We start from the raw sequence: 27817 nt of genomic DNA on the forward strand, positions 1-27817 counted from the left end.
CATTCATTCATCCTGCAGCCGGACGAGGGGAAATGGCACCGCTCACCCCCGGCAGAACGACGCCAGTCTTGTCCCCAGAAACGCCCAGCAGCCGGTCACCTGCAGGCTGGGACGGGGCTGGTCTCTATGGGACCTACACGGGAAGAGGCAGGGGGTGCCAGAGCAGCCTGGCGGGGTTACGTGGCCCATAAATGACTTGGCCAGGCACCCTGTCCCCTTGCCTTGGGGACAGCCTGTTCCCTGCTCACCACTCCTAGGGAGGAGGCACGTGGAGAGAGTGAGTGTGCCGTGGGTGATGCTCGGTGGCTCCCAAAAAAGCTGCTACCAGGCATGTTGTAGGCACCCCCTGCTCCGCCCCTTCTGGAAAATGCTGGGTGGGCAGAGGCTTGCTGGGCACAAAGACATGAATTCAGAGCATTTCTGGGGGTGTGAAGGTGCAAAAAAGGAATTTGAAAAGACACCCTGCCTCTCTGGGGCTGCTGCTTTTCTGCTCAGCCGTAAACAAGAGGTTTCCCTGCTGTACGGCAGCCTCTTGCTGGGGGGCTGAGAAGTGACTGGTGGTCCCCCAGAGCCCCTTGGAGGCTCAAAGAAAACCTCCCCCAGCCCAGGGAGCCCCTCCAGCTCCGGCATTCGGGAACAAAACCCCTGCCCCAAGCTGGGGGTAAAGGCAGATGCAACTCCACAGCTTGAAAATGCAGGCATTAAAAACCTGGAAAGGGCGAATTTTTGCCCAAAGCAGCTCTGGGAAAAGAGCAGGGTTTCTGAACCCCTTGAGGAGCTCCCCTGCTGTGGGGTGGGAGGATTTTGTCCCCTCACCTGGCCTGAAACGTGGTGATAGTGAGGTGAGAAAGCTGGGGATAAGCAGGTGGGGTGCAGACGTAGTTCCTAGTCTTTGGGATGGATCCCGAAGCTAGGACCTCTTTGCTTTACCCTGGGTGTCTTTTCCTGCCTTATCTAATGCTCAGGGGTCCTGTGGCTGGAGAGGAGATGGATGCCAAGAGGACAACGTGCTCCATCCACCACCACCAGCATCTGCAGGAGCTTGGCTGATGTTGTGGTGAGCTTTAATTCATTTCCACTCCCAAATCACAGTCTGGGGGTCATTTGGTGGCTGATCCCCACCCTTGTCCACTCTCTCAGGCCTGGCTGCAGGAGGGCAGAAGGGGCTGTGGGGTCCTTTTCCCCCCACACCTGGCCTGGGGCATCACAACCAGGTCCAAGCCAGGCACACGTGGACGTGGTGCTTAGTGGTGGTTTGGTGGTGAACTTGGTGGCATCAGCTGAGCACGGACTTGAGGGTCCTAAGGGTCTTTCCCAACCAAAGAGATCCTGTGATAAGGGTCTGGGGAGGGGTTATTTTAAGGAGGATGCTGCAGGGGGTGTAGGTGTGCAGGGAACAACAGCCAGATCCTCTGCTGCCTAACAGCAGGAGATATTTTTACATCATATGACCTAAAATGCTCCTCAGAAATGCCAGTTTGGCCTGTGTTCAGCTCGGATGAACACCAAAAAGAGAGAGGAGGAGACCTGATTTTTTTTTATCCCCCGTAAGAGGCCAGCCCTGGCCAGGTTTCACTGCAGTCATGGGACAGCAGCTGGGATTTTCCTTCTCCATCAAGAGAAGGAACAGGGAGGAGGAAAGGAAATGGTAAGCACTCCCCCGGGGGCTGGGAGAGCTTTCCAAAGGCAACAGGACAAACAAACGGGGACTCTTAGCAATGGGGCTGGGTTCTTTCCCCACGGTTTGGGCTTTTGCAGGGTGGGAAGAGCACCTCTGTGTCAGCAGGACCTGGCGAGAGAGCCGAGAAAAACTTGTTTACGAGAGAGAAATATGGTGTGTCTTCAGCCAAAATTCCTCCTGGGTGCTGAGATGATGCAGAGACAGCTTACAGGTACAGATCCTGGTGGGTCTGGTGGCCTCCCACCCACCCCATCCTTAACCCTACACCAGGATCGCCTCCTGGAGAGACCCCAGCTTTTGCAAAGCAGCAGCCCTTTTATATTAAAAAAAAAAAAAAAAAAAAAATCTAAAGAAAACAAGGTAACTCGTGATCGCTGCCTGTATTTTCTGCTGGGCTCCGCACGGTGGCACAAGGAAACTTCTCTCCGGAGGAACATCCCCGAGCTCTTTCTTTGCTCTAGCAGTATTTGGCCAGGAGAGGAGCAGCAGAAGGCTTCTGCCGGTGCTGGCTGCCTGTAGGCCAGGCAGCGATGGGGGACAACCCCCTGCCTCTCGGGGGGCTTTTAGGATGCTGGGTGCCTCTGGGCATCTTGCAGCTCCCTTTGGAGAGCCCCAGGCTGTAACTTGGAGGCATGCTGCTGGCACCGTTCCCTTGCCAGCCTGCTCTCCTCCTCGCTGTTATTCCCGTGGTGAAGAGGGGATGGCTGCTCGGATGGGGGGGAATAATCATCTGACCGGCCCCAAACCACACAAACAGCAGCCCTGTGGTTCTGGCTTCCCCTCTGGCTTGCCTCGACAGCTGGAGGAGGAGAAAAGCAGCTGATGTGCTGGAGCCAGCCGGCTGTGTAACCAGAGGCTGCTGATAAGCAGGTGACTTATCAGCCCATCTCCACTAGCAGCATCCCACCAGGGTGTCACGGGGGGATTTTGCTTCAAAAACCAGCCCGGGGAGAGGCTGATTTTTGGGCAGGGCACCTCCATCACCTTCTGCACCATCTGCGTTAGGGTCAGCACTGCTTGTCCCTCCTGTGCCCCAGCTGGAGGCTGCCAGCAGGGTGAAGGGAGCCAGCAGCATGTGGAAAAGAGGGCAGAGAGGGCCAAATGGAAACTCATTAGAGAGCGGATCGACCGGCAGCCATCCCTCAGTGGGGCTGGCGAGGCTCCCCTTGGGCGCCCTTGCTGTGAGCGGTTGTGCAGCAATGAGCTTTGTGGCTCCGTCCCCTCCTTCTCCTCCTCTCTACCCCTGGGATCACGTCTGACAGGGACAGCAGTAGCCTGAGGGCTGGGAGCCAGCACCAGGTGATGCCACCCGGCTCGGGAGCAGGTTTGGGATGGATGGAGATGGAGCTGCGGGCATGGGAATAGCCAAAGGCGCTGCCTGTCCCCTTGATCCCAGCCCAGCTCCTGGGCTCTGCATCTTCATTTCCACACCAACCTCTGCCCAATCGCATGCCTGCCCCAACTGTCTCCTGCCAGCCCAAAATCTAGCCAAAATCTTTGTGCCCTTGCTCGGGGTTAAGGGCAGAGAGCAGGATGCACCTCGGCAGGTCTGGGAGTGCCACGGCGCTGTCCCACATCGGAGCGGGCCACAGGGAGGGAACAGAAAATAAAAGAAAAAAAAAAAAAAAAAAACTATTTATTTTCAGCCAGTGTTCAAATAGATTGAGTAATGCTCTGAGAACACCCTGTGGTGTGAGCACATACCTGTGGCTGGCAGAGCTGGGCTTGGCCAGCACAGAGCACCCCGTGAAGCCTTTGGGGTCCCCAAGGAACCCAAAAATCCTCATGGGAGAGCGTCATCTCAGAAAGCTTAGAGAATACAGGGTTATTCCAGCACAGCCGAGCTGCCCTGCTCCCTCGCAGGTTTTCCCACCTGCATTTGGCTTGCTGGGTAGGTCAGCACTGCATTTATCAGCACCGGGATGTGGCCGGAGGGCTGCACAAAACCTTATCTCACCCCCTATTTCCGCGTGAGGGCGGGTGCCAGGCTGTCCCTCTGGAACAATGAGGGCTTGTTTTTCCCCACGGGAAAGAGCTGTGAAAGGCCACGCTGGGGCCCTGAGGTGCTTTCACTTCTCCTGCTTGCTCCTACTGAGCCGTGCTGCAGGTAGGGATCCCGAGGCCGGGTTATAAACCCCGCTGTGGGTTTCCAGCACTGCTGTGGCCCTATTAAATGCTCTGGTAGCCAAGCGTGCTTGTTTATGGGACTTTCCTGGGTATTTTGCCAGCTTACGGGACAGAAGTTGGGGTGACCTCCCAAAGGGTGCCCTCTCCAGGATCCTACATGCTGAATTTGGCAGTAGGGCTTTGCTTCTGGTGATCAGCCCCGTCGCCTTGCTCCTGGTAAGTGTAATCTTTATTTTTCGTGGTTATTTCCCAAGGCTTGAGCGTAAAGCTGTGTTACTGCCCAGCATTACATTAAAATCCATCACAGCCCAGAGAATGGTACGCAAAGGCCTGAGGAAGTGGGGTATCATCCCCTCCATCTCTGTTTCGGTGGCACGATCGGATGCCAGACTCCACGTTATCTCTGCCCCGCCATCCCCAGCCTGCCTGAGATGCACTGTGTCTGGGGTTTCAGCTCAGAGAATCTGGGCAAAATCTGATTTTGGCATTAGATAGCTCTTTTCACGGACTTGCATTTGCTTAGTGGTGGTTTCTGATGCGTAAATAGTGAAAGCAAAATACTGGGTTTATTGTTTTTTGTAGTTTGGTGCCTTGAAAGCAGGATCCCAGTGAGCTCCAGGCCAACAGCTTTTGTGCAGCTGAAATCCCATATTTGAGGTAAGGGTTCTGGATATAAACACATCAAATTCAGCATGGGGATGTCACTTTTTTTTTTTTTTTTCGTGGATCTCAGCCAACCTCTGGGGACTCGCCTCTGGTTTTCTTCAGAAAAACCGAGTCCTCTGCTATCAGCCCTTCCCTTACGTCGTCTCCCCAGCAGCATCTCTCAGTGGGCAGGCAGCAGCAGAGACGTGTGGGGTCTGCTTCTCTGCCTTTTAACGGGGTAAGGAGACCCTCTGGACTCCAGCAGGGCAGGAACAAGCTCGGTGACAGCAGCCTGTGTCTTCAGACAGCCCGAAGCAAGCTCTCCAGACGTGCCCAAACTCCTGCATTACAAACTCCTGCATTTCCCAGGCTGCTAGCTCTGCAGAGCCCTTTCCCTGAGCGCAGTTTGTTTGTGCCCCTGCTAATTGTTGGAACAGGAACATCCAGTTAGCGTCCCCACCTGATAAATTGGATCTTCTTTGCATCTCTGTAGGTGCTCAGGGCCCCAGCTGTTCCCAAAGCAACTGGCAGAGCCTGTGGCCACCTCCGCAGAGTTGCGGAGCAAGCAGGCTCCTCCACCCTAAATTTTGTGACCCAATCAAGTTCCCGTGGCCCATTCCCCAACTATTTCACACCTAAGATGTGTGATCAGCATTAAAATTGTCAATGAACTCACCCAGAGCCAGGCTCTGACACCTCGTTGCCCAGACATGAGCAGGATTTGTGCACGCCTGGTTCAGCCTGCTGAGCCCAAAGCTTGGTTTTCTCCTGCTGTAGCGGGACATGAGCCATTAAAACACCCATGTCTGAAGTGGCCTTGAGCTCACATTGGTTGGAAAGGGGTTAGGACTGGGTGCAGGACTGGCAGGGGAACGTGGGCAATGCAGCGAACTTGGATCGTGTTTTGGGGCTTAGTCCTCTCTGTAGGCAACGCAGCACTTCTCAGGTCGGGTAGACAGCAGGCTTGTAGTATAATTCGTCAAAAATCTGGTTAGATAAGAGAAGGGAGAGGTCATGCATCCGACTGCTCCATCACCCAGTTTTGTAATGCTCACATGATTAGGGAAAAACACCCGAAATCCAGCTTCTACCCTGTAAATGACACTCCACAAACATCTTTTTCTGATCCCGTGACTGTTGTTTTCTAATTGATAATTAACGTTGAAAGGCCACTTTCTTTAAGCGAGGCTGTCAGGGTCGTTCTGGCGGCATCCAAACAAGCTGTGGTCATACAGTAAAGTAATTAAACAGTCGTATTAATAGAGAAAAAAATAAAATAACAACACAACGATCCCCCATGGGCCATGTACAGAAATAGCAGAGGCATTGTACGCCCCTTCCCTGTCCTTGTTTTGCTCTGGCGTGCTGGGGTTGGAAGATAAGAGGTCTTTGTAGAAGAGCCTCTGCAAGTTCCCTCTGTGGCACTTGGGGCAGAAATTTGGAAAATCAAACTTAATTATTCTTTTAAAAATTGCCTGTTCTGTCCCTTGGTTTGGCCACATGGTGCCTGGAATTACCAGGTGAAAAACAAGGATCAGGAGTGAGAGCATTGGCTGTGGAGATAAGTGAGCGGTATCTCATTCAGTGAGCTTGTCAAAATCTGCTCACGGAGGATGGGTTGGCTTCCAGTTATCAGAAAATACACCGGAGAAGGCCTAGGCCACTTGTGCTCTGTATCAGTTTACTGTTGATTTTATAAATGACTGCCAAGAAATGCAAAGATAACAGCTCACATTAATACCGTGCTTAAAAGAGCAGCCCTGAAGGAACGCTTCTCTTACAGATCCTACCCCGAAAATCCCATCCCTTTATTATCTGACAAGACCAAAAATCACAGACTGAGCCCAACTTTTACCAATACCTTAATTATTAGGAGGGGCTTAGCTTGTAACACTTCCTTCTCCATTTTGCCACCCTGGTCCCCAACACATTACAACCCAAGGGCTTTAACACAAAAAAAAAAAAAACTCCTCCTGCCTTGCATCCCCACTCCTAACTCCCACCTCGTGCATGCGTGGTCACTACAAGCACTGGTGAACTTCACGTCATGCTGTCTGGCCCCATGACACATGATAGCATCTCTCTGTGTGGTTCCGTTGTTTGGATAGATTTTTTTTTTTTTACATCAGTTCACAAGATTCGGGAGCCTGTGTGAATAATCGTTGGAGGAAGCGATGACAGGGGAACCAGCTGCGGTCAGGCAGATTTAATTTTCTTTCCCATGCAGAAGCTGTGATCGCAGAAAGCCTGTTGCTGCATCTCCACAAAACTCAGCAAACTGCCTTGAAAGAGGTAAAAAAAAATCCACCTTTTTTTGGCTGGTACATAGAGCTGGGGTGGGGGGAGAGTTTTGCCAAAATAAAGTGGTTCCCAAGATTTATGCCAATCTACGGACCTGCCTCCAAGAAGCTGCCCACATGATGTTTTTCTGGCTAAACCAACACTTTTCGGGGGTGTGGGTGCTTAGGTGTTCTTGTATTTTTTTAATTTTTGTTTTGTTTTATTTTTACATTTTCATTGCGTAGCAGGCCACATGTCGGTGCATCCTTGTCTGTGCATCCTTCTCGTTGCATCCCAACGGGTGCAAACCCAAATCTGAGATCCTGGCCGTGCTTGCACTGCAAGGCCCTGGAACAGGGTCTCGTTGTGATGTTAATTGGCGTCTATTGACCCGCTTTGCTGTTTGGATTCAGTGGGGCTTTCAAATACGCTTACATAAGGGCAGCTTGGCTCGCCTCTGCCCCTGCCAAAAAAATAATTGCTTTTGTGGGAGCGCGTCTCCCCTGGACATCAGCGCGTGGCTTCCAGCGAGGCTCCTGTGTTCCTCCTCTGCAGCTCAGCGTCTCTAACAACTGCTTTTTCTGCACCAAATTCCTCCAGGTACGGACTCAAAAATCCTCTTCTGGCTCTGTTCGTAGAGTTTGGCCTAATCTTTGTTTTGGGGTAGAAAATTCCCTGCAAAAATCCTTCCCTGCTCTCACCCAGCTTAAAGTTTCTCCTCTTTGCTCCTGCTGGCTTGCTTTTTGATAAGATACCTGTCAAGGGAAAAGAAGTGTGCCTAGCATTGATCTGATGGAGATAAGGGTTTCTTTTAATGTACATGATCGTTGTGCTGAAACACAATGTTTTACCCAGAGAGGGAACAGCAAGTATGGTAACGAGATCAGCTTTGGTAATTGGATTATTGCAATTTAAATATATTCCTCCTCATATATGAAGTACTTAGGGTTTTTTTTGTTGTTGTTGTTGTTTTTTTAATCCTGTCAAACCATCTTTTGTTGATAACTGTAAATGAGGGGAGCACCGTGCCCTAATTAAGCTGTTTGTTACCAGTGAAGCTCAGCTTCTCCTGGTCACTGGGAGAGCAGCTGATGAGCACAGGAGGCCTTTTTCTGGCATGGTCATACTGGTGACAGCACCCCAGCTTTTTGATCCCCACACAAGGCTGTAGGTGCAGGATGATGGATTTAGGGGTCGAAACACAGCAAGGAGAAGAGGCTTGGGGGCGCAGAGGCGGTGCTGGGGCAGGCTGGTGGGACCCGGCGTGCTGGAGCCGGTTGCTCTGGGCGAGCTGGCACACCAGGGGATGCTCAGCCCTGTGCCAAGCCCTGCGGCTTTCCTGCCTTTTTTCCCCCCGGGGAGGCGTTTTAAGCTCCGTGACGTGGCCACTTTTGTTGCTCAGACTCACCAGCGCGAGATGGGGAGGAAGCTGGATCTCTCCAAGCTGACCGATGAGGAGGCCAGGCATGTCTGGGAGGTGGTTCAGAGGGACTTCGACCTGCGGAAGAAAGAGGAGGAACGGCTGGAGTGAGTACCCACACCGCGGGGTTTGGCAGATGTCACAGTATTTAGCGTGGGAGATCGGCACTCAGCAATTTAGTGGGTCCTGGGAGCCCACGGGGTCCTATAGGATCTCTGAGAAATAACTGAACCTATCATCAGTAGGCTTAAATATGTTGTGTGTGCCACTCTGGGAAAGTTTTAGGGAGCCGCAGGTTGGGAAAAGAATTGAAAGTCACCAAAACAGCAAATGGATGTATGTTCATACCCTCACAAACAGGGCGTTTGATAGAGCTGATTCCTCCACTGGCTTACAAGGGAAGGGCGAGGGGCTGAGAGTCATCCTTTGCTAGGGATTTCCCCTAGGATGCTCACTCTGGAAGGAATCAGCATCAATTTCAGCGGCAGAAGAAGCAAGTAGGTTTGAAAAAATTCCCCTTTTCATGAGATGCAGGAGGGCATAGGAGCCTCGCTGGCTTGCTGGTGCAATTAACTGGGAGATTTGATGACAGCTGGTGGGAAAACTGGTTCATCTGCCGGGGGGGGGGGGGGTGCAGAACACGGCATGGCAGCGGGTGTCCTCGGCTCCTGCAGCTCTGCCCCTCTGCGGAGATGGATGAGGAAGGGAACATGCCTGTATAAAACAAAATGTAGGGGAAAAAGGGTTAAAAGTGCCTGGTTTCCTGGAGCTGTGTGTCTAGAAGGTGGTTTGTAGGGCTGGCACAGTCTGCAGCATTGTGGGTTTTCTGTTTGGGGCTTTGTTTTTGGTATCCTCATAGAAATTTACTGCTTAACATTAGCACCGTGTTGCTAGCAACACTGCTAGGAGGGAGAGCATCTGAATATCAAAAAGTAGACACCCAATTGGGTCTTTATACCAGTTTTACGTGTTCCAGAGCCTCGGTTAGTGTAAGCTGGAGCCGCCCCAGCATTACAGTGAATAGTGTGCTGGCAGCAAGCTGGTTTTAAAAATCTCCATGGGGAAAAATAAAAAAAGAGCTGATCCCTAATCTCAGTGCAAGGATCTGGGTGGCAGGAGGGGTACGAGTGGCACCTGGCAACGACCTGGCAGAGCTTTTGTCTTATGTTTTGCTTTCATTTACCTATGGCAAAGCCCTGGAGGAAAGTTTAGAGATGGTGGAGCCACCCAGGTACAGCAGAAACCCCATGAAGCCTGCTGCTTGCTCGAGGTGTGTGGCCCAGGCTGATTTCTGCTCTGGAAAAGGCAGCTTCCAACCCTGCCTAGGTGGAAAACAAGCCTTGTAGGACCTTCCCTACAAGTCAAACAGCGTCTCGCAACCATAGCCCCAAAGGCAAACATATTTGGGCTGGTGCAGAAAACAAACAGAGAGCCTTCAGGCAGAGCCTTCAGCCCCTGCTCTGGGCAGGTGGGTGGAAATGTGTGTTTTGTCTGGCCCTGGCTTTTGCTGAGGGTCCTTCCTGCATGGGGACCTGCCCTGATAGCCAGGTCTGGTGGCAGAGACAACATGCTCCCAAAAGTGCTCACATTAGCTGGGCTTTCACGGGAGCATCACGAGCAACTCTGCCCGCTGTGGCCAGAACCTTGCTGCACAGGAACCCTGTATTTGATATAAATCTGTGCTGAATTTAGCACCAAGGGACTGGATCAACACCTCTCTTAATTCTTCTTAATCTAAGATTGTAACCTCCTCTGAATCCAGAGCCTGGCTGCTTTGCTCAGCTCAGCTTATTTAACCCCTGATTTGTCATTAATTAGATTTGCCCTACAGCTGTTTTCCACAAGCTTTGGGTCTCGGGGTGCTCCCTGGAAAATCATTCCCTGAAATGATCAAGGGTTATGGAGTTTTCCACGTGAGAGTTGGCAGAGCTCAATGAGATTACATTATATTACTGCCCACCACCTAACGCCTGTCCCTCTGCTTTGGGGTCTTTCTGCAGGGAGCTGAAGTGCAAGATCGACCAGGAAAGCAGCAAGAGGGCGTTCCTGACAAATCAGTCCCACCTCAACGAAACCCACTGCGTCCACTGCCTGCAGCCCTTCAAGTTCCTGCTGAACAGCAAGCGGCAGTGCCTGGACTGCCACTTCTACACCTGCAAGAGCTGCAGCCGCTACAACAAGAAGGAGCAGGGCTGGGTCTGCGACCCCTGTCGCCTCTCCAGGTACGGGGAAAAAACCTGTCTGGGGTCACTGGGGTGACGAGGGAGTTGGGGTGCTGCAGTGCTCCCAGCCACGTGGCAATAGGAGCCTGGCTCACCCTCTGTCCTCTCTTGGAGCAGGATTGTGAAGATTGGGTCCCTGGAGTGGTACTACGAGCACGTGCGGTCCCGCTTCAAGAGGTTTGGAAGCGCCAAGGTGCTGCAGTCCCTCTACGGCAGGCTGCAGCCAGGGCAGCGGGACAGCTCGGCATTTCTAGGTGAGGGCGAGCACTAGGGTGATACCACCGAAACCTAAGGGTAGGAAGCCTGAGTTCTGTCTCCAGCAGAGATTAATTCTCTCACCTTGCCTTGCATTCCTTGGGCGAGGAATTTGCTTATCAGATGTGCTGGCTGCCCGCAAACAGCCCCCGGACTCGCTCCGTGGGAGATGTGATGGATTTTTAGCTCTGTGTCGGCGGCGAGGTGAAGCCACGTCTGTCTGGCGTGCACGGCCAGCAGGCACAGAACCCGCCACGGCCACACCAGGCCCTCGGGATTTTTAGGCAAAACGCCTTCCTGCCGGGAGTCTGCTGAGGGCGAGGAGCAAAATGTGTCCTCGCAGGAGAGGGGAAGTGACGGCTGTGGGTATACAGCAGCATGCGTGTCAGCAGGTGGCAGTGATTTTCAGGCTTTTAACCTGTCTCTGGCATCCTGTGCTCCGGCTGTGACTTCTGCCTGCCTGGCAAAAGCAGCCCAAGCAACCTCCAGGTCCGAAAAGGAGAGGGTGGATAGAGCCAGCACTCATTTTTCTCAGTGACCTAATGATTTTTACAGGCAGTCTGGTGGAGCTCTGGCACAGACAAAGCTGTATCAGAATTAGCAAACTGCCTGTCACAATTTCTGTGCTCTTCTGAGCTCCGTGGACCTTCAGGATTTCTGAGATTAGCCTGACAGTGTATAAATACATAGTGAAAGCCGCTGTTAATATGCTGTTATTTACTGGATAACTGCTAGCTGCCATACAAACAGCTGCTGCACTGCTTTGTCCATTTCCTTGAAAAGCCAATGTGGATTTTATTCCCACCATAAGAAGCACTGGAAAAGTTTGCATCAATATCCATCAATATGAGTTGATTCAGGCAGTCCAATCATTTTTCTGTCCAAACCGCTCATGGCAAAGATATCACAAAGTATGGAGGATAGAGGCAGCAAAAATGAAATTAAAGGGCTGAGAAACAATTCACACAGTGTGAGAATTCATCAGACCACAAAGCAAGGACAATCCTAGGGAAAACCAACCCCTGTTTGAGGATAGCAATGCTTTAAACTTCTTTAAATTGAGATTCTGCCTTCTTTTTTACAAAGGCAGATGATATTTTTTGTCTTTGCTTCGTTAACAAGGCTTGACCCTTGAGGAAGCAAGAACATCCTCGTGGGATGCTGCTTGCAGAAGTACAGCACGATGCAAGGAGGATGCGTTTGCTGTGGCTTCCCCTCCTGCTGCATTCCCAGCCTATGATGTGTTTCTTTAGGACTGGGGAAGTGGTGGCAATGAGCGTTTTGATTTTTTTTTTTTTTTTTTTTACAAGTTCTGTCTCCAACTACGTGTTTGGTTCCCTCTGAAGTCTTTTCATGACTGTGCCTTGTGATGGTTAATACTGAGAACTATGGTGAACTGCAGCGCTGAGTCTTGTTCTGTGCAAGCGACCTGGAGAAAATGTATTTATTTTTCCTCAATTTTTCTTCTTATTTAGGTCTTCACGACAGAGTTTACAGTCTGCCAGACATAAACAGTAAGTTGAAAAGAGAATTGCAGCATGCAGCTTGCAGTTCAGGAGAGGCTGCTGCTGTCTCCTCCTTTTCCCAGCCTCTGGTTGCGTGCTGCAGAGCTGCTGGGAGTGCCTGGGACAAGGAGGACGTTTCACCGCTGCTCGGTTCCTGCCCTGCAGTGCACCCGGGGCTCCCAAGGGTGGGTTCTGACACAACAGGGATTTTCGGTCACAGACAGATTTGAAGCTTGCCAGTGCTCATCGCGATCTCAGTGCATCTATGTCATATGCTTAAAGCTGGCTGTATTTGTGGTGAACGCACTGAATTTGTGGGTTTAGGTTGTGTTCATTAGGAGGAAAGGGTTGGTCAACTTTGCCCTTTGATAGGATGAAAGAAATTCCAAACCCTTCCCATCCTGTGTCCCCTCCCCTTTTACTTGTGCAACATCTGTGCTCTGGCATAGCATGCCAAAACCAAATTAACAGAGGGAGGTGTTTAGGCGTGGACTGCTTCATCCCAGAGGAGAAGCAAGGTGCGATGTGGTGGGGACTCACCTGCCCCAGGTGTAGGGTGCCGAGCTGCCCCTGCACAGCGTGCCATTGTCCTCCCTACAGGTGAATGCCAGCTCCGTGCTGGCGGTAGCATCGGGGATGACAGCGATGATGAAGATGATGCCCTTCGTGGGGCCGAAGCAGAGTGTTACAGCAGGGTAAGCCTTTCCTTCCGCCGCCCCTTCTGCCTCACTCTGTGCCCTTGACTGCTGCTGGCCTGCCGGGGGCGGTGGTGGCTTCCTGTTCCTGCTAGGAAGTGTATCTGTCCTTGCAGTAATCATGAAATCTTTCCTTGAAATGCTGTTAATGTTACATACCTCCTGTAACATACACACCGTTCCAGCCTACGGTTATGTGCTGCACTTCACACCCTCAGTACTTCACTTTTTATTCATCCTTCTGAAGTCTTAGGGGCTTGTCCAAGGTGCTCCTGCCCCAAGGCAGCCAAAGACCTCTCAGACATGGGGAGATCTCACCCACAACATCCTTGGCTGAAGGCAGGGAGATGCTGCAGGACCCGAGAGCAGCTCCTGGACCTCTTTGAGGGGTCAAATTGCTCAGCTTGCAATTGATTGCCCACTGAGCATTTATAAGCCAGGAGAGAATCTCTCTCTGCCTGTTGAGGGCCACAGTCCTGATCCAGAGCTGCGGAAATCAGGAGCCTGCTTTTCCTTGACTCCAGTATAAGCATGTGCTGTCCTGTACACCCGTCTCCTTGCAAACAGGATAATCCCGAGACCCAAATGTTCTCCAGAGAAAGCATGAGCATCACCTTGGCCTGTGCACAGATTCAGGCAGACTGAGGAGATGAGGGCCCCTTTTCTTCAGGACCAGCTGTGGTTCATGCTGAGTTCTCCTTTCTTGCACTTTCCATGCTAAGATGCGCAAGACAAAGCGCCTGCTGTCTGTCCATCCCTTTGATTTTGAACTGGACTCGGAGTACTCTTCCCAGTCTCGCCGCCAGTCTGCGCAGCTTTCTCCAGCACCAGTCAGCCCAGATGGCTTCCAGGTACTGGGGGGGTGGTGGGGTTGCTCTTCTGCCTCTCCTCCTCCTCCTCCCCACCTCTGCCACCTCCTCGGCCAGCTTTGCAGCTGCGTGGTGGTTCTGAGAGGCAGTGGTACTGATTCTCCCCAGAGCCCCACTGTCTCCTCTCCCATCTCAAGTCCTTTGCCAACTTAGGACATCTGAGTGGAGTGAGGACGGTCAGTCAGATGAGATACCAAGAGACTTTCTGCATCTCCCCCTTCAGATCCCTTGGCTGATCTCTGCATGCAGCTGTTTCCTTGTGTTGCTCTAGGGCTATGGGACACTAATTTCCAGCTAGCTTTTGGAAACAGAATATTCACTAGTTAAGGAACGGGGGGGGGGGGAAAGCCTGCTCTCCCATCATACTGTCTAGTCTGGGGCTGCTTTTCCCATGTGGTGGCATTGGGGACGTAGCGTTTGAGTGTCAGCCTCTCAAGAGGGGCATGGAAAGGAGCCAGTGCACCCCTGAGGCAGCCGTGTTATCAGGGACCAACGCCTGCTGTGCTAGCACCCAGGTGCCTGACCCTGGGCTGTGATAGTTTAAACTCTGCTCCTAGCTAGAACTAGGATGTTCTCAGACACGTAACAAAGGCTTTAAAACGAACAGACAAACAAAAAGCCAATCCACACAATTCCACATAAATTGATAGGAGTTTGGGGCAAGGTAGATTCATTCTTCCGTTATCTAAGCCTGCCCTTGTGCTGCAGGATTTAACATCTAGGGAGGGCTGACCTCTGCCAAGATGATCTGAATACAATTTATCATTTGCAGCCTATTTGTGGAGCAGAAGCTCGTTATTATTTTAGTAACCAAAGGTCACGGTGTTTTAAAAAAGTGGATCTTGGGGACCAAGGTTTTTCCTGCCTCGCCGCAGGGACTCTACACCTCTTTCTCATAAAAAAATTAACAGTGCCCCCTGGCAGTGATCCTAAGTATTGCTCAGTGTTGAGCAGCAGGGTTAAGAGGCCTTTAAGCTGGGTTGTTAAAAACTGGCATTATAAAAGGTCAGTCCACGCATGTTTTGGAGGACAAAGCCAGGAACTGCTAGGGATGGGAGAGGAGCCCCCACTGGCAGTAGCCCAGCAGCAATCCTTGCCTCTCAGTCCTTCCCAGGTTTCCCCAGCTCGGCTGAAGATGCCCCCCAGGAGCACAGGATGGAGGAAGCAGGTCTGGCAGCAGTCTTCCACCACATCTTGCAAGAACAGGAACAGCACCCAAGCCCTCCAGAGCAGCTCTTCAGCACAGAGGTTCATCTCACTATCAATTCACGGAGAAGGAGCCTGGAAAGAAATACAAAACCCGGTAGGTGTGTGGGGCTAGACCCCTCCTCTCTCCTTCTGGAGAAAGGTGGCTGCAAGAGCAGTTGGACCAAAATGCAAATGGCTTTTTGAACAACCTCAAAGTGACTAAAAGGCTTGAGTGTCAAGACAAAATGCCCATCTGCAAAAGTGTTTTTTTTTTTCTTTTTATCACAAAAGAATCATCTGAAGTTATTTGGCTGTAATGGGCTGGTCTTGTCCCCAACAAAATCCTGGTCGCTGGCTGCATGGGCAGGCTGTGGGGTCTGTGGTTTATAAATACCTTAGCAACTGAGGGCACAGAATTTGCTTTTTATTACCACTGTCTCCTGCTGTGACAGCAGAGCCAGGAGGACTGAATGCCATCGTTCACATAGGCAGCTGTGAAAAGTATCATTCTGGGTCTCAAACTGCCTTCCTGTATTTTCCAGTGTTTGACTTCCAGAGCACTGGGAAACACTGGATAAACCTTAATCTGTAGCATTTAAATTCCCACTCTGAGCCCCTCTGGGCTGTTAAATCAGCAGGGCCCTCAGGCTTGTTAATTCCTTTTCCTGCAATTGTTCTTGTCTAATTTGAAAACCTCCTTTAAAAGGTTTTGGGTCTGCTCTTTTAAATGCTCCCTCCTAGGCTGGTAGTCCTGAGATAAATACCTACCAGCACTTGAATTCAGGAAGGGCAGTATCCAAACCTGGACTGCCACAAGATCAAAAAGTCACTGTCAGTTTTTGGTGAGGGGCTCAGCTGTTTGGGGTGTGAGAGGGTGAGGATGATGCTCCTTGTTCCCAGCTCCATCTCAGTGGCTCTGTTTGCAATACCAATGAAGGACAGAAAGTGTAACCTGGAGAAGAGACTGGTTATTTGTTTGTATTAGGGATGGGACTGATGTTCAGGAGTTCGTATGAGTCTCTGGGATCTTTGTACTGAGGCTTTCTCTCTCCAAAAGGCAGCCCCTGGGGCGAGCAGCCCCGGTCCCCGTACTCTGCAGACATGGACACCTCTGACGAGGATGTGAATGGAGCCCAGAAGGTCCCTGCCTACCTGCCCCACCATATGAAACGCCGGAGCAGAGCCTCCTCCCAGGAGAACATCAGCCACTCAGGAAACCAGGTATCGAGCAGGCTGCAGAGCCCCTTGTGAGACCACGGCTGTGGCCAAGCCTCTGTTGCCAGAAACCACGCTTGTTATCTGCCAGGTGTGGCTCAGAGGTGAAGCAACCCCACAAATAACCACAATACACACAATAAATTTGCACAAAACCATGGCCCCTTCCACAAAGGTGCAGTTTGGCACCAGCACCTGCCAGGTGCAGGCCCAAGAGGGATTGCAGCTCCCTGCAGGCTGTGGATCCCTCTCTCTTTGAGAACCAGGGGAGCAAGGAGTGTGGCCATTACACCTTGTCAAGCAGGGCAGTGGGATGCAGGATGACCTAGGAGCTGGCTTGTCCCCTTGTCACAGCTGGGTGGCACCAGCCGGATGAAGACCCAAGGCCCTGCTCTGCCCCCTGTGCTGTGGGGACCTGCTGAGGTGGCCATGACATGCATAGCACGCCTGGGGCCTGGAGATGCATTTAGGACCCATCCTTCCCTCATGGCAAGGGAGAAGAGCGGTTTCCCTGCCCCATTAGCATTATGCAGGAGCACTCTGGAGCTCTCCCAAGGCCTCCTTCCAGCCTTTCCTCTTCTGCAGCCGCGGCTGGGAGAAAGCCAGGCGCTGGCGTTTCCTTTTGTATGCACTGTTGTTGCAGTAACAAGCTTGCCTTCAATGCTGTCAATTCTCCAGTCTGTCCCTGTTAAACTGCGAGCTACCTATAGTTTTGCGTGCCCCCTTTCTTCAATTAAATGTGCCAGGGCTTTATGATCAGGCCGAGGCTTGGAGATGTAATCAGCCTCGAGATCCTTTTCTTTCACGGTGTGGAGTGTTCCAGCCCCAGCAGGACTGGGTCAGGCCAACCTGCCACGTCTCTCCCCTGAATGAGAATAGGGGAACAGTCTAGAGAAGGGTGTTGAAAGGGCTGCAAGCCTGTGTTTTAATTGTAAATAAGGACCTGCAGTCCTTGACGCCACCTTTGAGAAAGGTCGGTGGTGAGAATGGTAAAGCCTCCCTCAGCCCTCTTCAGCAGCAAAATGCGCCTTGGTGCTTGACTACACTGATATATGGGGAAGAAATCTCCTGGTTTTTGCTTACAGTAGTGATTCTGCCATCCTGGACCCTGTTTTGGCAATGGGTAGGGGGTCTGTAAACACAACCATCCCTCAGCACCACCCTTCGTGTGCCTAAGCAGGGAAACCTTTCCTTTCCTTGTCTTTCTCTCAGCATATGTTCAAATCAGTGAATGTGCTTCGTTTTTCAGTCCACAGTAAATGGAAAAACCTTGGACTGGGTGTCCTTAATGAGACCACGGTACGTTAGGCATGAAATGTGCACAGCATTTTGCAGTGGGGAAATGGGGCCAAATTCCTATCAGTGCTTCAGATGACTTCCTTCTTCGCCTCCGCAAGCCCTTGCTGATGCGTGGTCCAGTGTGCTACGTGTTTTGCTCTATCACACCAGTATGAAGGCTGCTGTGGCACCTCATCACCTTAATGGTTATGAGACATCTTCTAATTCCCAGTTCAGCCCCATTTGTTCTTATGCCAACACTGTTCATTAGCTTAAATAGCTCTTCATCCTTCCTGCCCTTTATGCTGCTGATGCATTTACAGCTAGCAACCGTGTCCCGCAGAGCCTTCCCCTGGCCCAGCAGGAAGAAACTAGGCTCCATGCTGGCCCATTAACTTCTGAACAACGCACGTGTTGCTGTCCAGGAGAGGCCAGGTACAAGCCCAAAAAAAGAGAGAACATCTTTCAAAACTCAGAGCTAGTTTGCAATTCCACAGCAGGCAGGAAGATGCAGGTTTCAGCGCTAGATGGCTCCTAGCTGGTGGTTCAAGACGTTGGACTGTGCCCTGTAGGGCCCAGAAGCATCTTTATGAACACAAATTAACCCTGTATCTCATCCCATAGCTTGTTGCTTCAAAGGCAACATTTTCCTGGCAGACACCTTGTTGTCTTCTGAAGGTTTTGAGAGATGGAGAACACATCTCTTTACGCTGTGTCACTTCCACACCACAGATGAAAACCCTCTTCTCTAAAACTGCTTTAGGTGCAAGTTCATCGAAATGAGTTTGATCTGAAGATCTCTTTTGCTGTAACTCTGGCAGAAGCATGCTTTTCAGTTCCTGACAGAAGAAACTTAAATTTTTTGGTAACAAAACCAAAGACTGGTCACTAGCCGTACGACTCCAGGAGCTGCAGGTGTTGAAATAAAATCCAAAACAAAAAACACAGCTCTTAAATCTGATGAGACTTGAAATGAAGCCCTGTGCTGGGAAAAACTCATTCACACACAAAAACATTTGGTTTCAGCAGAGGCCCAGGTCTTGGTCCTGAACAGGACCAAACCGCAATGAAAACCAACTGTTTTACTATTTGGGTCTCTCCCCAAAAGCCATTCTGGTGCACTTCAAGGGATCTTAATTCTGGATTTCCAAAGCTCTGGTGTCAGTCTTAGGCTGCTTTTACTCTGATTCCTACAATCCAACTGCTTCATCTTTACCTAAAGCTTCTGTTAGGTGTTTTGGGTATCTCCCAGATGTTTCCTGGTTAGCTGAGAGGCTGGAGGCAACACCTCTGCTAAAATAACTTGTCTTCATTCCCTGGAAAAAAAATGCCATTTGCCCTAGCTGATTTCTTGCTTATGGGCTGTGATTTATTTTGGTTTGTTCATTTAAGCTTTTTAACAGAGACTGGTGTTCAGCAGCCTTTGTCATGCAGAGTGGGGTGGGGATGCACCCCGATGAGGTGCACCTTGTGAGGAAGTGTGGGGGAAAAAAAAAAAAAAAAAAAAAAAAAAAAAGCTCTTCAGCTCCTGTCTTCATCAACAGCAAGCCCTGCATTATGCTCTGACCTCCCCGAACCACCACGGTATGGATAGTGCAGGTAGCACCAGGTGCTCGGTTCATGTTGGTCTCCTCTTCTGAGCTTTATGGTCCATCACAGAGCTTTCATTGTCACCGGAGTGGCACAAGAGTCAGGCCCAACAGTACCAAGAAACCACTTACAGCTGGGTTGGATTGCTTCCTGCCTGGAGGCTTAATGCTGCTTGAGGATGTATTCAATCCAGGACAGTAATTACCATGCTCTGCTCTCCCCAGTGTCAGGTTTTTATATTCATCTTCACTTAAGCAGATGCAATCTCTCCAAGCTGTTGTGAGGATCTAATTAATCAAACACCAGCAAGCACAAAAACTCAATGAGAGAATGGAAATGTTATAAAAACAAAGCAAAGCCCTTGCATCCCTTTGTTGCTGCATTTACTTACTGCATTTACTGCTCACTCCCTTTTGAATGGGAGGCAGCCACTCAGAGCACGAGTAATGTGGAAGGTGGTGTTTTATCTATGTAAAACGGGCAATATTTTTCATCATTTGTATTTTATTTGTTTTGATCAAAAGAGGAAGACTTGTTTTGGAAGAAAGCAAAACTTCTATTTCTAAAGGAAGAAGAAGAAAAAAAAAAAGCTTCCTTTTATGTTTGCAGTGATTTAACCACAAAAATTTGTCATGGCTCTTGAGCATAGAAAGCAATTTCTCTTTGATTTCCAGAATTTTGTCTGTCTGACTCCTCTCCTGGTCACTTTTTCAGCTGGAAGAGGAAGGAAAGGAGAAAAGAGGGGCAAGAATCTTGATAAATCAAAGCATTGAGAAGTGAGAAAACTTCAAAGCGTTTTGGGGAAAACTTTCAGTTTTACTTTTTCTATCTGGAATTTTTTCATGGGAAATATCTTCTTCCTCTCCCAGTGCTGTATTCACCAGGGGTGGGGTAGTAGCTGCATGAAAAATGTCATAGCAGGGAGTGAAAACTGATGTTGAGTTGAATTTGGGGCAGTACAAAAATGATGGGAAGACAGTTGGCTGTGTCACATCCCAATGCCTCTGGACATGAAGGGACACTCTGGGGCCGGTGGTGAGGGTTTATTGTAGTTTATTATATTTATTTTAGTGGTTTATGGGGTAAACCCTTCTGCAACCCTCCTCTCCTGCTGTGACTTCTTTAGGGAGCCCGTGGTGGTGGTGCCTTGCTCTTTTTGTTCTGCTGGTTGCATGTGCCCTAGGCTGTGTTTCCACCATCCTAGCAGTGGTGGTGGCTCTGTCCTCTACTCCTTTTCTCTCTCCTTTCCTCTAGATTCATGAGCTCAACAAACGCATGTCTGCAATCGAACGCATGCTGAACCGCTTGGAGGAAAAAATCCTGGTGCACTCTGCCGAGGTAACAGGGCGAAGCTGGGGAGAAAATGTGGACGGTGCCTGTCCCTTCCCCTCCTTATCAGCTGGTCCCCATGCAAGCTTCTGCCTTCCCTGCCCCTTCTGCACAAGGAAAACAACTGGGTTTTGCTTTGGTTCTCTATTAAACACTAATTTCAAGAATATTTAGAGTAGGAGAGCAGAGGCAAGAATGATTTCTGTATCTCTTCTGGGCTGCCCTTGTCTTACTATGCCATCGGTCTCAGAACAAAGCAGCTAAATTAAGTTAAAGTTGGGCAACAGTGTAAAATCTGTGAAAACACAGGCCACTTAACATTGATTTTGGGTTTCTAACTTTAGACTGTGTGCTTCTCTTTTCCTCCATGTGAACCCGTTAGGATGAGGTGCACCGGCCACGAATGGCTCAGTAGTGATAATTACAGAGAAGTCCCCCAGGCATCCAAAAAACAATACAATTTCTTATTCTCTCTCAAATTCTTAATGGGGACAGACATTCAGTGTTTCTGTCAGTAAATCCAACCAGCAGAGCAGGAGGTGTGCACGTTTGCAGGTGTCACCAGGCTGGCAGAGCTGCAGCCATCAGCAAAACCTCCAAAGCATGGGTTTGATGCCTAACCAGAACACCTAGAATGGTCTGAGGTCGAGAAAAAATCATATATGGAATTCTTTAAATGCCAAGTGGTTTAACCCCAGGAAAGAAAAGTTAGGGGTGAGGGCACAGAAGTATCCAAGCAGGTAAAAAGGTGCTTCAGGGAGAAGTAAAGCTTTGTTTCCGTGTTTGCGGCAGATCAGGGTAGAGGTAATGGGTGTAAGCTGCCACAGGACAGCTTTGGGTTAACTATTAAGGGAAGCTTTCTAGCAGAAAGGATAGCAGGGCCCTGGAATAGGTTGCCTGGGAGAAAGGTTGCCTGCTGCAGATGCCATTATTCGAGGCTGTTAAGAACAGCTTAGACAAAAGCCATCAGGTATGATGCAGGTAATTGTATTCCCGTCTTCACTCGAGGGACAGAGAGTTCAGTAACTTCCAGAGATCCCTTCCAACTGCTGCGAGTTTAATGGGTTTCTTCTTTGGGTAAAATGAATCGTGTGTAATAACAGGGCTGCGTGGAAATACGCCCTCTGTCCTATGGGAAAACGTGCTGCCTGTTTTCTCATCGCAAACCGGAGCACCTAGGGGCTCTGATGCAGTACAGCCAGGCTCCCTAGGGGGATGGTGGTTCACACGGCTGCTTCTCTCAGCCTGGTGGATCTTTGGGTTGTTGTGAAATGCTCCCCATGGGCCTCAGATGGTATTTATTTTGAGGAGGACAGCCTAAACTTGCTGTTTTGCCCCCCACCGCCTGTGCCCTGTGAAGGAGGTGGTGGGCAGGCCTGGGGGATGTGGGCACGGGGTGCTCCTGATCCCTTTTGGTGCTGGATGCCCGGCTGGTCTTGGTGAGAGTGTCTGGAGCCAGACGCACCCCTTTGTCTCCATGGCGGACCCATGCACTTACACAGGTCCCTTCTGTCCTTTCCCTGCTGTCCTTTCAGTCTCCAGCCCCAGAGCCCCAGCTCAATCCTGACGCCGAGGAGGAGGAGCTGAAGAGGAAGCTGCAGGAGCTAGCCAGCCACATCAGTGACAAAGAAGTTTCCTCCGAAGAAGAGGAGCGTGAAGAAAAGACAGAAGTGAAGAAACCACAGATGAGTTCCTCCAGCGATGACATGGCCAGCGAGGCTAGAAAGGTGATCCATGCCCTCCTACCTGTGCTGTTCTGGGCTCCACGTTTCGTTCCTTCCTCCCTTGCACCATGACAATGTGCATCATGTTTCATCCCACAACTCCCAAGTCAAAAATTTGGGTCCCAATTCCACTCTACTGGGTCAGCGTCAGCTGCACTTAGAGCACTGTGCAACCTCCCGTCACCAGCAACCGGAGGAGAGACCATTTGGTGCCTCTTAAATTGAAGCTCAGATTCTATGGATCTGCCCTAAATTCTGCTACTTTTTGCCCAAAAGGCAGCCCTGAAGCAGGGAGGATATTGGCACACTCATCTCAGTGGGGTCAGGCAGGCAACACAGAAGTCACCCAGCTCAGCTCTGAAGCAGAAACCCAGCTGAGTTACAACAGCCCAAGTAAAAGCAAATCTGCCAAGGGAAACAAAAGTTCAGCTCTTTTGCATCACGGTAACAGAGCAAAAATATGAAATACCTTTGTGGGACATTGGGTTCAAAATGACTGCAGTGACGTGTAGATGGAGCAGTATGGGCTAAAGGCTGTGGCAGCATAGGTTTTTTTTTAACAGCAACCTTCCTTACACTTTCCTTTTGTTTGTTAGAGGTGTTTATGAGGGTGTCTCTAGTTAGAAAACAAAGTGATGATCTGAAAGAAACTTGATCTGCAGTTATCAGACCAGAACTCAGAGTACACTTATCAGTCGAGAGCCAGGTTTGGAGTTCGCTTAATTCTGAGGGTTCTTTTTGTGCAAGTCTCCTGTGTAGTTGGGAGGGAATCTTCTAACAGGGGAAGGCTGCGGTAAAAGCAGGCATTCCTAGGGGAAAATGTGAAGCTCGGTGCCGCAAGGTGAAGGCACCATAAAATGATAAAAGTACCAGCAGGATGGAGCGAGCTGGTTCTCCGCAGAGCGGCTTGCCTGGAAATACGTGCGGCTGTAAACAAAACTGTTTGTCTTTGTCTCCAGCGCACACATCACCCCAATCTCCTTGGTTTCTAGGGAATTATCAGCCGAGAGAGAGATGATGAGTTTCTTCAGTCTATTTTTACACGTGCTTTCTGACTGATCAAGCGACGGGACTAATGCAGGCAGCGCTTACAAGCATTACCGCTGCCAGCGCTCCTTGGGGTGGGAAGAGAGGACTTGAGCCCCAAGTTCTGGCTGTGTGGCAATGCAATACTTTTTTTTTCTTTTGATATTGACATCCATACTCAGGCCTGTAAAGCTGTGTTAGATCTCATGCTTTTTCAGTGCAGCATCAGAACCGGCCATCCTGGGAGGAAAAGGGGTAAGAGGGTGGAATGGGTTTCCCCAGAGGAGTAAAGCTGTAAGGCAGAGCTATTGTTCTCCCCTCCTGTAACACCTTCAGGTGGCTGGATGCTTTGGCTGTCCGACAGCTCCATGGCACTGCTTCCAGGCAAGGAAAGGTCCCTTGGGAACCTCTCTGAAGTCTTTCTGCACTGCGGGGAGCTGTCCCAGCAGCAGTTCTGTGCTAATGGCAGCTCCCTGTCCGTGTTTCGAGGTGATTCCCTTTGTCACGCTGTCCCCAGGGAAGCATGAGCTGAGATCAAAGCTCTGTTTTAGCCACTCTTCCATCTCCACTGGAGAGCCCTTCAGGAACAATGCAAGCCCTTTAATTATCTCATCTCCATCTTTCTCCAGCTCCTGAAGGCCCGATGCCCCTTTTACCCCCTCTCGTGCTGTTTCACACACCGTCAGCACACATTAATTTTTTTTTTCACCCTTCTTCCTCACCCTCCGCTTTGGCTGTGCTGGGCATTCGCAGAGGTCGTCAGCTCAGGCTTTGAGTGAAATCACAGCCGAAGTCCTGAGAGCCATAAACGCCACAGAGAAAGCAGTCTGTGAGTCAGTGCATGGAGAGAGCCAGAGCAATGGGCCCTGTGCCCCCCTCGGAGGGCAGCGTCCCAGCCTGGAAGATGGGAAAGAGGTGGCCGAAGCATACCGTGAGCTGGAAGAAAATGTAAGGTTCACAAGAGCTTTCTGGGAGCAGGGTGGGAATGCAGAGAGCCTCCCAGATTTCTTGTTTAGCCAGCACACTCAGGGATCGGAGAGGTCACGTGTGTGTTCCCCATATGTGTATGAAGATCCTGTGATCTTCCCGTGGAAAACAGGGAGGAGATGCTGAGGAGAAAGGTGGAAGGAGCGTGAGGGAACCCATATTCTTGGCCCATGAGAAAAATGGAGAAAAAAATGAACTGGAGCAGCTGGATGTGCATTAGCAGTATCAAAGTTTGGGGATTGTTCAGCAAAATGGTGGCCGAAACCCACTTGGTCTTCTTATATCAACGCATGTGGACAAATTAATATCTCCTAAATTGTGTTGCTTGGACTCGCATCCTTGTAGTAGCCAAGGAGGATGTAAGTGGCAGTAAAAGCCATGGTTTTATTAGGAGCGATAGTTGTGCTCCTCTCACCCTCTTATCTAAACAGCAAAGTCAACACGTTGCTTCCTGTAGCAGCCCCACATCCCTATTCCACACCCCGTAGCTCATCTTTGTGCCGTGCTGCGCTCCACACATGTGTGTTTCCCTTCCTGGGTCTGGCATCATTTCTGCATACCCGGAGCAGTTCCTGTGCAAAGCTGTCCAAAACCAAACCCCCAAATCCTGACCTTGCTCCCAAGCAACCCGGCCACACAAACACCCTTAAAAAAGAAGGACCAGATCTGGAGCATCAATTTATCTCCTTCCCAGCGTGCTCCCGTGGGACCTGGCAGCCCATGCCTGGTTGCAGGTGCCTGCCTCCCCTCTGGGCGCATGGCGTGAGGATGCTGATGCTACTTGAGGGGCTCACGGAGTTTTGCTCCTTCTTGTATCCACGTCGAGCCTTTTGCTGTATCACCCGGTTGGTAATTGCTCTCGAAAAGCCTCAGGAAGGGAGGAAATGAGATGAGAAGCCCTGCCAGAACTGAGTGGTGCTGTCTGCGCTGCAAGGCAGGAAGGCAGTCATAAAACAGCGGCAGGAGCTGTTGTGTCTGGGGCTCAAGAGGAGGAAGGTTAACTCGCAATGTGGTGGAGTTTTTTTTTCTTGCGTTTCAGGTGTACCTGACTGCTGGGAAGACGTACCAGCTCGAGACGACCCTCGTGGAGCTTGAGGAAGGGGCTCAGCACGGTGGCACGACCGACTCGGAGCTGTCGGAGCTGGAGGACAAAGTGGCCTCGGCAGCCGCCCGTGTGCAGCAGGCAGAGAGCGAGGTGAGGGCAGCCCCGAGAGCTGGTGGCAGCAAACGGAGCTGGCTGGGAGTCTTCCAGGCACTGCCCGTGGGTTTTTTTTTATTTGTTTATTTTTTCTCTCTTCGAAGATATCGGACATCGAGTCTCGAATTGCGGCTCTGTCCGCGGCAGGGCTGACCGTGAAGTCAGTGGAAAAGGCGAGGAAGAAGAGCGGGCAGGTGAGTGAGGAGGGCTGTGGGCAGGATTGTCCTAGTCTTGAGGGGTCTGTGCTCACCCCTTCATCGCCACCTTCCCTAGGCACGTATTCCTTACGTGAAGGGAGGATGGTGTATTTTGGGACTCCTCCACGCTCCCTTGTGCCCTTCCCAGGGGTGGGAAGGGGGAAAGCTCCATGGGATCACTGTGTCTCTGCTGAAGCACTCGCTCTCTTGCCTCTGGGTTTGTGCACACTGTGGGACTCCACTCCTGCATTGCCATACTGATTTTTATAATCGTGCATCATCAGGGTTCCTGACGTGGCACTGTGCTGCCTTTTTTGTCCCTTGGCCGCAGCCCATCGCTCTGACAGCTCTCCCTCCTCTCGGCACCCCAAGAGCCCCGTGCTGCTTCTCTGTGCTCAGGCATTCACCTCCCCTCTCGAGGGGGCTTGCTTTAAAGAGGTGGAAAGGCAGCCTCTGGGGTACCTCGGTCCCCCCATCCCCTTCCCCACCACTGACATCTCCCCCTCTCTTGCAGGAGATGTACGGACCACAGTTCCTCAGGAGAAAATTCAACAGTCCCCTCGAAATCAGCAGTAAGAGCTGTGGCGTCAGGGGTGCTCGGTCACCCATCCACCAAATTGCTTCATTTGTGGCACCCTGGTGGCCGTGCCACCAAAGTTCTCCAGTGACCTGGAACCAGTCCCAGCAGCTGGGGTGGCAGGGGGCGGTTTCATCCTGACTGCTATCAGCAAGGGCCGCTAGGAAATGACTTTTCTATTTCTCTCTTATCTCACCTCATAAGCTCACAGGCAGAAAGAATGGTTCTTCTTCCAGATAATGCCAAATAGAAGATGAATGGAGGAAAAAGGGGAAAAGATCACTTAATGCAGAGAGGGAATTGCACTTCTCCACGAGTGCAAGCAATTTAAAGTTTAGTTCCCCAGGCTGAGGCTGGGAGGTGCAAGGTGTCCCCTCTGTCCATGCTGAGGAACAGCCAACTGCCCTCCTGGTGGAGAAGGGCAGGCAGATAAGGGCAGCGCAGGGGACACGTCAGCCCCATGAGGAGACAGAGGGATGCTCGACCAGGCTGGACCAGGCGAGCATAATCCCCTCTGCCCAGGCTGGGCTATGGGACAGCTCCCGACAGGTCAAAGACTCGTAAAAGAGACCCAGGAAGGCAGAAACTGGAAGGGAGATGATGATCAGGTGCCCTTCCTGGTGTCCCAAATGATTACAGAGCCATGCTCTCAGCCTCAACTCTTCTTTTATCACAGGTCCCGACGACTCCTTTGATCGCAACTCTGCATACCGCGGCTCGCTGACGCAGAGGAACCCCAACGGGAAGAGCAGGAGGGCAGAGCGGCTCTTTGCGGTACGTGGCCGGCCACACAGCCCCCCTCAGACCTGCGGGGAGGGACGGGGAGCATGCTGGCTTCGTCCCTTGGGGCAGGGGACGAGCTGAGGCTGTGCTGTCGGTGCCTTGCAGAAGCCCGTGATGACCCACCTGCCCTGAGGAGAGGGGCTCCCACCCGCCGATGATACGAGACCTCAGTGCAGAGCCTCGCCGCCTTCCCCCAGCGCTTGCCCTTCCTTCTGCTGCCATCTGTCCCTGGAAGCCCAGCCCGGGGGGAAGCCAGGACCCCAGCGAGGACCCTGAAAGAAGCAAGGTGCTGGGGTGCAGCAGCATGGCCGGGTCCTCGTGTGGGGGACCACATCTGCGGGGCTGTGGCTTTGGACAGGACATTGCCCTCCTCCTCCTCCTCCTCCTCCTCCCTACCTGCCAGGAGGTTCGGTGCCACTCTCCCCGCAAGGTCACATCAGCAGCGAGCCAAGCACAGGGACTCCTCGTGAGCATCCCCACTCTGCCCAAGGTTTGCTGATGTCCTTTGGGGGCTGCGGTGGCCCCAGGCTTCTGGCAGCAGCACTGGTGACACCCACCCACTGCTCTTTTGCCTCCAGCTGTTGCTTTCTCTGGCTGGAGGCCTCAGAGGAGATTTTTGCTAAAAGCATCGGCTCAGTACCTGCTCGTCAATGCCCTTTACCTTCACCGTGAATTCCCAAGCACGTAACACATAGGCTTGGCTTCAGCAGCTGTAGAGACTCCTAGCAGTCCAGAAATCAGTCCTGCAGTCACCCCGGGGCAGTCTTGTAAGTCTAGAGCCTGGAAACTTTCCTGCTCCAGGTGGAAAAAAAAACAGTTTCCTTTTTTTCAAATGAAAATCCTTGTGGCCTGAAGTTCAAAAGATCGAGCCAAGCCAAGGGCTGCAGATGGCCCAAGGAGACTTGGGATGGTATTGATTGCTTGTTCAGGCTGTAGTTATCCTGTTACTTGCTGGTTTCCTGCCCTGTCTGCCCCTGTAGAGGTTATATATACGTACACTAAATCATACAATAAAGCCAATTTTGT

General features: G+C 51.1%; 1 protein-coding gene across 8 annotated transcripts in view; it reads left to right on the top strand.

Annotated features, from left to right (window-relative positions):
• The window catches only part of MLPH (melanophilin), a 29074-nt gene extending 1945 nt beyond the window's left edge, over positions 1-27129 (top strand). For 2 of the 8 annotated variants that reach the window (XM_035331737.1, XM_035331738.1), the window contains 19 exons: positions 3657-3788; positions 3910-4009; positions 4391-4465; positions 8136-8260; positions 10154-10375; positions 10493-10629; positions 12106-12144; positions 12736-12830; positions 13553-13681; positions 14804-15002; positions 15945-16108; positions 20225-20308; positions 21835-22026; positions 23803-23997; positions 25076-25231; positions 25339-25428; positions 25946-26003; positions 26685-26782; positions 26897-27129. In XM_035331737.1, the coding sequence (XP_035187628.1) occupies positions 8151-8260; positions 10154-10375; positions 10493-10629; positions 12106-12144; positions 12736-12830; positions 13553-13681; positions 14804-15002; positions 15945-16108; positions 20225-20308; positions 21835-22026; positions 23803-23997; positions 25076-25231; positions 25339-25428; positions 25946-26003; positions 26685-26782; positions 26897-26923 (1995 nt within the window). In that variant the 5' untranslated portion in view covers positions 3657-3788; positions 3910-4009; positions 4391-4465; positions 8136-8150 and the 3' untranslated portion in view covers positions 26924-27129. Of the gene's footprint in view, positions 1-3340; positions 3573-3656; positions 3789-3909; positions 4025-4390; positions 4466-6680; positions 6746-6999; positions 7334-8135; positions 8261-10153; positions 10376-10492; positions 10630-12105; positions 12145-12735; positions 12831-13552; positions 13682-14803; positions 15003-15944; positions 16109-20224; positions 20309-21834; positions 22027-23802; positions 23998-25075; positions 25232-25338; positions 25429-25945; positions 26004-26684; positions 26783-26896 lie in introns of those variants that run through there. The other 6 variants (XM_035331736.1, XM_035331735.1, XM_035331742.1 and 3 more) reach the window with 6 other exon arrangements.
• Positions 27130-27817: the final 688 nt, after the last annotated feature.

This window comes from Oxyura jamaicensis, chromosome 7 (assembly GCF_011077185.1).
Source record: "Oxyura jamaicensis isolate SHBP4307 breed ruddy duck chromosome 7, BPBGC_Ojam_1.0, whole genome shotgun sequence".
NCBI classification, from domain to species: domain Eukaryota; kingdom Metazoa; phylum Chordata; class Aves; order Anseriformes; family Anatidae; genus Oxyura; species Oxyura jamaicensis.